The following is a 10,411-nucleotide window of genomic DNA, read 5'->3' on the forward strand; positions in this document are numbered from 1 at the left end:
TCAAAGAAAAGTTGAGCTGGGCACCATGGTGCATCCCTGTAATCCCAGCTACTTGGGGAACAGAGCAGGAGGATCACAAGTTCAAGACCAGCCTCAGCAACTTAGCAAGGTCCTAAAAAACTTAGCAACCCTGTCTCAAAATAAATTAAAATGGCTGGGGATGTAATTCAGTGGTAAAGTATCCCTGGGTTCAATCCCCAGTGCAAAAAAAAAAAAAAAAATAATTAAAAAAATAATTATGTTTCTTCCTCCATGTGTACTGATCATTATTTTTAAAAGATTACAAACATGTCAATATTCTCTAAAGTTTATGTTGGATCAGGGGTTAATGTGATGGTCCGTTTCTAGATTTCAAAGGAAAGCCCTGCTAGCCTGTGCAGATAATGACTGTTTTGGATTAAGAGTGTTTGCCTCATTACTGAACTTTAGTAAAGCCTGAATCCTAACCATGGGCCACCACACAATCTGAGCTGTCCATCATGAGCTGGGTGTTATGTAACCCACCAGACACATTGGGTTGGATGTGTACAGCAGCATTCCATTGTCACATGAAAATAGTACACAAGCCATAGAGACACAAGTCAGTTACATGGAAAAGTAGCTCAAATGCCCAGGGCCACTCCTCTTTTTTTCAATATTTTTTCAATTGTAGATGGACACAATACCTTATTTTATTTGTTTTTATTTTTATGTGGTGCCGGGGATCAAACCCAGTGCCTTAAACATGCTAGGCAAGTGCTCTACCACTGAGCCACAACTCCGGCCCTATTTTTTTTCTTTTTTTTTTAATTGTACCGGACACAAAATCTTTATTTTATTTATTTATTTTTATGTGATGCTGAGGATTGAATCCAGTGCCTCATGTGTACAAGACAAGTGCTCTACCCCTGAGCCAACTCTCCCCAGCCCTATTTTTTATTTTATTTAGAGACAAGGTCTCAATGAGTTGCTTAGCACCTTGCTTTTGCTGAGGCTAGCTTTAAATTCACGATCCTCCTGCCTCAGCCTCCTGAGCCGCTGGGATTACAGGTATGTGCCACTGTATCCAGCCTGGTTGTTCATTTTGGTCTGGAAGGAGAAATGGCTAGAAGTATGAGTCTACACTGATTCATGGGCTGTGGCCAATGATTTAGTTATATGGACTTAGAAGAGACACATTTGAAAATCAGTGACAAAGAAAGATATATGGATAGAGGGATGTTATAAAAATAAATGTAATATTTGTGCCTCATATAAATGCTCACCAAAGGGTAACCTCAGTAAAGAAGGATTTTAGTAATCTAGTAGATAGAACAACCTATTTTGTGGAGTCCGGTTAACTCTTTTCTCCAGCCATCCCTCTCATTGACTAATAGTCTCTGAACAAAGTGGACATGGTGGCAGGGAGCCAGCAACATGGATTTATATTCACCCTGGCCAACCTGGTGGCATACACTGCTGAGTGCCCAATCTAGAGTATCAGGGACTAATAGTCCCCTAAAAGGCACTATCCCCAAGAGTGATCAGCTGGTGATCAGTTACCCCGTGGAAGGTTGAGTCACTTCCATTAAGGAGGGGTTCTAATTGTTCTTACTTGAGTAGATATTCTGGATATGAATTTGCTTTCCCTACATACAAGGCTTCTGACAAAACTCTCACCCATCCTTTATCTACCATCATGGTAATCCACACATCATTTTTTCTGACAAAGGAGTTCACTTGACATGAGATAAGCAGCTAGCCTTTCTAAGGACCTTTTGTTGGCGGTTTTGCTTATTTGTTTTTGTGGTGCTAGATCTTGAACTCCAGGCCTTGCACATGCTAGGCAAGTGCTCTACCACTGAGCCACAATCCTGAGCCAGAAGGACCTTTTGAAAGTCCAAGTTACAGCATTAGGTAGGGTCAATACCTTGCACAATTAGGACAATGTCCTCCAGAAGACAATATATGCTCTAAATATGGTGCCATTTCTCCCATGGTTGAGTCTCACAGGGCTAGGAATCAAGGGGTGAAAATGGAAGTGGGTGAGTCACTCTTGCTCATAGAGATTCACCAGCAGCATTTTTACTTCCTATTCAATATGCTCTGCTGGTCCAGAGGACTTGGTTCCCAGGGAAGAATGCATTCACCAGAAGAAGCAATGGCGCTCCCATTTGAACTAGAAACTGAGACTGCCACCCAGCCACTTAGGGCTCCTCAAGCCTCTGCATCCAAGGACAAAGGGAGTTTCTGTATTCATGAATTGATCCTAATTACCAAGGAAAAATTGGTTCACTACTACACAAAGGAGGCTAAGGAAGAATGTGTTCAAAATACAGATCTCTTAGGGCATCTCTCTTAGTACTACCATGTCCTGTGATTAAATTCAGTGGATATCTACAAAAAAATTCAGCAAAAGTTTGTCACCCCGCCAGGCTAAGAACCATGACCAACTGAGATGCTTACTGACAGCAAAGAAACATGAGATTGACCCTGGAAGAAGGCAGTTATGTTTTCTTTCTTCCCTCTTATTTATCATATCACCTAAGATATTAATAATGGCTTAACAATGGTTAGTTTCCATTGCAAGTTAGTTCTAGCATACTGAGAAGTCAATACAACCCAAAGATTGCATCCTCTTCTGGGGAAGGTGTTTTAAATTGTATGCAGGATAATTTCTATCATGACAGGCACAAGTATGATCTCATCTTTATTTGAGAATCAAGTATGGTTCAAAGATGTGCACAGGTGCCAAACTGAAAAAAAAAAAAAAAAGTGGACTGGGATGGTCAGTTTACATGTTGAATTAGGAAAGTCCCCAGTTATTCAATCAAACACTGATCTAGTACTTCATGCTGCCATCAAGAATTTTGTAAATAATGATTTGTATAAGAAAGCTGTCCCAGGTCATCTAGTTGGGCCTAATATCATCAGTTGAAAACCCTTTTTTCAGAACTGAGATTTGCTTGAAGACATTCCATCTGAGGACTGTAGCTTCCACTTATTCCTCAGAGTCCCAGTATGTCTTTTTTTGATGGTCCCTGAACCACAATAAAGATGCTGGGACCCCATAAATGCACTTGATGTGTCAAAAGAATTCAAGGGTGTGAACGGAGCAGATGGGAGTAACAATTTAGAAAACCAAAGTGGTTTGTGGACTTCCAGGAAGATATGGAAAAAGTGGCTCAGACCTGCACCAATAATTCCGCTCAAATCCTCTATACTATCTTGTCAGTCAGAGGTCAGTTCTAATGTCCAAGAATACTCACCATTTCTCACCAATGGCCCTGGCTCCTGACACCTTGGGGTTTTCCTCAGAGCACTACTTGGCATATACCATTCGTCATGTAGATTCTATGTCTTCGTCTGGCAAGTTCAGCATTCAATCATCAGTACCCTGCCATGTGGCTGCCATCGGATACCAGGGTAAGGAGTGCTGCCTTAAAGATGTTGACTTTAGAGACAGAAGGAGAACAGTAGAGAAGAGGAAAGGGCCCAGTGGTGGAAGGGGAAAAGAAGATGTTGACATTTGGATGGAATTCTCTGGCCCAAATCCACTGCTAGTTGGCAATGCAGAAATAGACAAATTGAGGTATTCTATTTAATTGGAAAAATACTGAAGTAAATCCCTAAGAGTTGAAAATAACAGACTCATACAACCATGGCCGCTCAAAAGTATTCCTTGTACCAGAAAAATAAAATAAAATTCAAAAGATTGCTCTTTCAGCCATTTATTTATTTTTATTTACAGTTTGTGTTCAATGCAAATCAATTCCATAACATGAGAAGTTACTATGAATCAAAGCATAAATACACAAACACAATATACAATCCAAATAGATGTACAGCATTCAGGTATGAAGCAAAGGGGCGTGTTCATTCACACACACAGTAGCTTTAGATCTGTTTGATCTGGTTGTTCCGTGTAGGTTTCTAAAGATGAGAAAAAATGATTTGGGTTATCAAGACTATGGTGGCCATATTAGATACTGGAACATGTAAGCATCAGTGTGTGACCATGCGAACAAAACATTTTAGGGAGTGTGTATTTTTCAAAAGGTTTCTGTGTTTCAAGGCAGTTGTAAAAGATTTAAAAGATCAAGACTGCTTTTAAGCTTAGGATCAGGTTCTAACTACCTAAAAATATTGACTGATAACAGAAAGTGTTCCAAAATGTGGCAATTCTGATCCATAGTTTAAAAAAAAAAGTATTTACAGAAAAAGTATAAAAGTTTTTGTGAATTTAATATGCAAGCTAGCTTCCAGTCTTCACTTCCCAAATGCTGATTTATAAATTTGGCTTCTTCACATAGTTGCCTTTCTAATTTCAAGATTTGCCATTTTACCTTCAAAGCGGACCATTTTCAATTATGAAAAGTATTCAACAGATGTAGAAATAAAAAGCAGCATTTTGAAATTAGTTGAGGTCAATGCAATTCTACTCTTTGGAATCAGTTTAGCTAAAGGAATCTGGCACTCTTGTTGAATGAAAACAGGAGATGGGAGATGCCTACCATTTGACTTTGAGAGGATAAGCAAGACTTACTCATGATGCCTGGATTTGGGGTGAATTCCAATCTATCATTGCCCTGGCACATGTCAATTGCTACATAAAAGTTCAAATATAATGTCAAATCCAAAAACCACAGAGGAAAGAGTTCAGTTCCCAAAGGAACAGAAATAGCTTAACAATGTGAAACTTTTTCTAGAATATATCAGCATTAAATTAGTACTGCTGAAACAATACATTGAGGATTTACAGTAACACCTGGAAGTTCCCTCTAGTGTACGTATAAATAGAATCATGGAAGCTTTTTATATTACCTAACTGTTTTATGGCCTTATAGATTTCTCATAAACCAAATAAAAACTGAAATCTCCATTCCACATTCCATCCTTTATCTCTAGACAAAATCTATTCTTGTTTTCAAGATAGAGTTTTAAATGTCCATATTTCTTTTGCCTCATTCAAGGAAATCATGTCTCAATTTTGGATGTTATCTCTTTTTATCTTGCACATGAAACTCCAGCAGATTTAATATTGGCATTCATCACGTGTGAAACCCTTCACATGTCCTTCAAACCAATCAATTTGGAATTCTCAACGTTTTCTGTGCCAATAAAATCAGGTGTGGAATTGGTAGATTTGATGCAGACCAGCTTCTTCCTTGACACTGGACTTCTAGTCGCCATTCCGATTGGGTTTAGAAGATGGGGAAGTAGAGACATTTCTTGGCCTGAGTCTCTAACACTAGAGATGTAGAAGAGAGAGCGAGATCACAAGAAGACTGGCTGTTGACTGCAGGGCACTGCCACCTGTGCTGGGTGTAGCATTAGTTGAATTGGGAGCAGCGGAGGTACTCTGTGAGGAATTACTTGAAAGTGTCACAACAGCTGTTTGGTTTGAATAAATCTAAAATATATAAAAAGTTACACTGATAAGTTTCCACAGTTGTTACAACTACCTCCAAATGTACTCCAACATACAATTAAGGTAGGTGATTTTTTTTTTTTTAATGGTGCTGGAAATGGAGCACACAGCCTCACATGGCATGCTAAACCTGTGCTCTACCACTGAGCTACACCTCCTGCCACTGTTCTCTTATCCACACCATTACATTCTGAATTCTTGCTCAGTTCCACCAAGATTATTCTCTTTAGTTTCAAAATGAACTAAAATAGATGCCTAGAGAATATGCAGCAGAAAGAACAACAAAAGTTCTTTAATAACTATTAGAACTTTTATTGTCAAAGCCAAAAGTGTCACCATTTTCAATTCTGTACAAAGAAATAAAAGACCAAATTAGCTAATCCAGTTTCCGAAATTGTATGGTTTTCCTGGCATTACAAAAATGTTTCCTCTATTTCCCTAGAAAGGGGAACATTTTAAAGTTGCTTTTAAAAATTTGCCTTTAAAATATTATAATTGAGATTTATGGTACTAAAATTAATTGAGTCACTATCCATCCTAATCTGTAGGTAATTTTCATAAACCCATTTCTTGAGGGGGACTCTGGTTATCTTATTTGAGTATCTTAGTCTTTAACTTAAGAGGACACTTGGTATCTTATCTATACCTTTGAATTCTTGAAATTTTAACCCATCTCTAAATCGTCACAGTATTTATTTTAAATTGGAAAAAAAATGAATCCTTGCTTTTAAGACAGAATGACTTCACTCAAAACACCATTAAGTCAGAATGACTTCACACACACACACACACACACACACACAAAGACTCAGAAAGATGGGTGTTAAATTTCACCAGCAGCAGGCTCAGTGCCTGGTCACTAGCTCAGTGCTGTGGCCAACAACCAAGGTTCCCCCAGTGTCCCAGCATCTGAGTGGCATCATTCACCACCGATTTTTCCAGCCAGGAAATGCACAGTCCAGTGGGGCACGTGATAATCTCTCCTTTGTCATGGAACAAAGGCAGATCGGGAGTTTTCAGCTCTCGCTGCAAGGGAGGGTTTACAAGGGCTTCCAATTACAGGCAGGAGGGAGGACGTGGCACCAAGCAAGAGTCTGGGCCACATGTACATTCGGCTGCCTATTAATCCAAAGATAAAACCCTCCTACATCAGCACTAGCTCCTTTTGTTGTAAAACCCAGAAAGCCATTAAGCAAATAGTGACTAAAGAAATGTACAAATTGTATCCATAATAGACTAACCATCAGAACAAAAAATCTTGATCAAGTCAAGTATATTTATTGAAAAGCTACTGTATGTGAAATTGAATCTGTCCTATCAGGAAACCCCACTCCCACTATTGTAAAGCATTAATATGGTAAGTTTCTTAAAACAGGGCGCCTGTTTTGCAGACCTTGGTGGGATCCTAGAAGGCAGCTTGCTGTTTATGAATACAAAGAGCTTTTTAGTACAGCAGGTGACTTTTTTTAAAATTGAGCCCATAGCACCAATGTGAAAATCTAAGGGTCCTCTATACCACCACCACCACCAAAAAAAAATTAATGAAATTTGCATTAAACAAAAAAATTTTCCTGCTAAGCTAGCTTTATTCGCCTAACTAAAACCTCCCTCTTTAATTTTTTTTCCAGGGTGGGGGGGAATCTGCTCAGAGGAGATGGGACAGGGCTGAAGGAGATTAGTCCGTTTCTGGCGACCGCGCCCCTCTCCCACGGGGGAATTGAGAAAGGCTCGGGAGCGCCCCGGACCTGCTGCAAGACAACAATAGGGTACAGTTACCCGGCCCGCGGCTGGGAAGACGAAGAGCGCTCACACTCACGGGCTGCGCTCCCAGGTGAGCCTGGAGACTGAATGTCTAGGGACCGAGGACCCGGCGCGCCCAACTTTTCGGGGAAAATGCCAACCAAAGGCTGTGAAAAAACCACCCAGCTGCGCCTTCCAAGCCCTCCAAGCCCCAGATGCCCGAGAGAAATATCCCCTTCCTCGCCCCCACTCGGGTCTCCCCTCGCCCCTACTCGGGTCTCCCAGGCTCAGCCCTAGGTCTCGCTCTTGGGGCGGTGTAGTCACCCTTAGGGCAGTGCAGCACCCCTCGCGGTGCCTGCGCTAGGGGCGAGGTCGGTTCCCGGGATACAGGATCTGGGAATAAGGCGGGGACAGAGACAAAGCCTGGCGAGACAGAAACGTCCCACCACGCCGCCTCCCCAGAGCTAGTCAATCTGGACTAACACCGGATTCCTAGGGTTACCAGGGATGGGCCACGGGTGAGATTGCACTGCAAATTGCGCAACGTCGGGAAAGGGTCCCTACCCAGGCTTCAAACCCGAGCTTCCCAGGACTGGGGTGGGCAGTAGGGCCAGATGGCCGGGGCTTCCTCGGCATCCCCTTATTAGCTCCGACGGTGGAAGATGAAGCATAAGTAGTGCTCCCTGAAGGGGACCCTCCTCTCTTTGTGTGGTACACTGGGAGCTCGAAGACACTCCGTGGGAGGGACAGGGGCGGCCCTCACAAAGGACAAGGGGAGTCCACATCGCCCTTCCCCCTGGTCGGTTACACAAGACTTCCAGTCCTAGTGCTTGGCCCGAAGTAGGGGGGGTCCATCCCTCCCCAGCCCGGAGCACGGCCCCCAAGCCCCACTGGACGCCAGGACCTCACCTGCGTGGGTAGGAGCAGTGCCAGAAGCAGCAGCCCCAGCCCCAGCCTGGCCACCATCGCTCTGCCCATGTCCGCTCCGTCGGTGCGCGGTGCGTTTCCCTGGATGCTAGGTGCGAGGAGATAGGACGGCTCCGGGAGGACGCAGGCAAAGTGGGGAGCGCGGCGGGCCAGCGGGACCTTATATACCGGGACAGCCACAATAGCTGTGACGTGCACCGCCCGTCCACCCGTGCTCCCCTCCTCCCCCGCCGTCTCCCCGCCTTCCCCGCCCCCCCGTCGGGCTCCCCAGCGCCCCCTCCCAGCCACCGCCGCCGCCCCAGCCCTCAGGGGCTGGGATGTCCCGGGGCGGCCACCACGGCAGGTGGGCGGGCGCCGCCGGCTTCTGGCACCAGGCTTGTTTCCCGAAACGGGCTGCGTGCAGGCTCGCACAGGCACGGGGCGACTCCCACACAGGACCCGGGGAGAACACGCGAACCACACACGCCGCTCTCGGGGCCCGCCCCAAGTTTCCTTTGTTTCCCGGGACCTGCCATCTTACTCCCCAAAACAAAAGTCGGGGCCCCGGGCGCCTCAGGGTAGTCGCCAGTCCCGCCTCCCACCACAGCCTGGATGCGCAGGGCCCCAGTCCGAGCTTGGGATTCCCTCAGATTGGGTTTTCTCAGACGCCCACTGCAGAGGAAGGGGGACTGCGAGTGCTTGGCAGGTCCGGGGCCCTGACGCTGTCCGCTTGGCAAGAGGACCCGGGACCCGCCTCCCGCTAGCCCTTGCAGGCTGCTCCGCAGAGCTCGCAGGCGGCACTCGGGCGCACAGCTGTAGGTGTGGGCTCGGCTGGCAGCCGCCGCTTCCCCCAGCCACTAGCTTTGTGTTTTGAGTGTCTCACGTCTCGCGGGCGGTGTGAGCTCCCCGGGGCATCCAGGGTCCGAGTCCTCCCGGGAGGTGGGGAACCGCCCACTGGGCGCGAACCTGAGACCCCACACAAGCAAACAACTGGGTTTCGGGCCCTCGAGCTCCTGCTTGCAGCTGCAGGCAAGCAAAAGCAAGAAGGAAACAGCCCACCCTGAGGATTTGACCCCTTGGGCACGAGCATACTCCCAGGTGCTACCCATGGAGCAAGAACCTCCCTGGAACTGCCACCAGAACTCGCTGCTGCTGATTCCTGGGAACTCACTTCCTTCATCTCGTTGCAACGCACTTGCTCGCCATTCGTTTAAAGAGCAAAAGCTTTCAGGATAAAGCCATTTACTTTTCCATTGTCGTCATTAAGTAATTTAATGAACTGGCTCAAATAGGAGATTAGTCATCATTCTGCAGATTTTAGTGGGATATTTCTTCCAACCACTCTATTGTGAAAACTGTAAAACAAAAGTTGAAATAATTTTACTGGTGGAATATTTTGTGAATTGTGGGACTTGATCCTTTTTCAAGGTTTAGCCCAAGTGTTTTACTGTCCTTGATGAAAAACAGACCAGATCTAGTATGGGTGCGACTTTGTTTAAAATTCACTTTTGCAGAACAGTCTCATAAAAACAAGGTTGGTTTTATGGAAGCCAAGTGACAATGGAATCTGCAGTAGTTGGTCTGGGACGGAATCAGCCTGCCTCTTAATAGCCAGTCACTGTAACTCAGTAACTTTCCACGTCTGGGATGTGCTTGGCAACACAGGAATTTCTGTGGAGCACCAGTGGACTTTCCTGTTTAACAGTTACCACATTGTATAGAAATGCTGCGCTTATTCCCAGTTTCTCCACTCCTCTTTCAGGGTGAAGAAAAGACTATTGGGTGACTCAAGAGTACCTTATTCCAAGGTCCGTGCCTAGAGAGGCAATCCTCCAAAGTGTACCTGTTGAACTAGCTAGTGATATTTATCAGAGCCTTTCATTTTGTTCTAGCCTTCCCCGGTACCCCACTCCTCCTCCTCTTTCCCTCTCCTCTCAGCTCCTATTTCCCCTCTCTTCCCTTCCTTCTTGGTATTGACATGATGAGATGGGCTATGGAGTCACTCAGCAGTACTATGTCCTGGTTCAATCCCTACCGCTGCAATAGAGAGAGAGAGAGAGAGAGAGAGAGAGAGAGAGAGAGAGAGAATACAGCTTCTGAAGCCAGGCTCCCCCAATTCAAATGTTATCTACACTACTTTATTTGAGGCGAAAAGCCTCAGTTTTTTCATTTGTAAAGTGGAGATGAAAATACATACCATTATTAAAAACCTCATCGTCAGGAACTAGGAGGTACTTACCTTCTTTGTGGTTTTTTTTTTTTTTGAGAATTTTTAATATTTATTTTTTAGTTCTCGGCGGACACAACATCTTTGTTGGTATGTGGTGCTGAGGATCGAACCCGGGCCACACGCATACCAGGCGATCGAACTACCGC

At 44.8% G+C, this 10,411-nt stretch overlaps 1 protein-coding gene across 1 annotated transcript; it reads right to left on the bottom strand.

The window, feature by feature from the left end:
* Nucleotides 1-3,688: 3,688 nt before the first annotated feature.
* CD24 (CD24 molecule) lies at nt 3,689-8,557 on the bottom strand. The gene is made up of 2 exons (XM_081294648.1): nt 8,039-8,557; nt 3,689-5,371 (listed from the first exon to the last, which is right to left on the bottom strand). Exons 1-2 carry the CDS (start codon nt 8,105-8,107, stop codon nt 5,210-5,212), a joined length of 231 nt encoding a protein of 76 aa, XP_081150774.1. The 5' UTR covers nt 8,108-8,557; the 3' UTR covers nt 3,689-5,209.
* Between the last annotated feature and the right edge of the window lie 1,854 nt (nt 8,558-10,411).

Source organism: Spermophilus citellus (assembly GCF_964194105.1).
Source record: "Spermophilus citellus genome assembly, chromosome: 5".
Classification (NCBI taxonomy): Eukaryota; Metazoa; Chordata; class Mammalia; order Rodentia; family Sciuridae; genus Spermophilus; species Spermophilus citellus.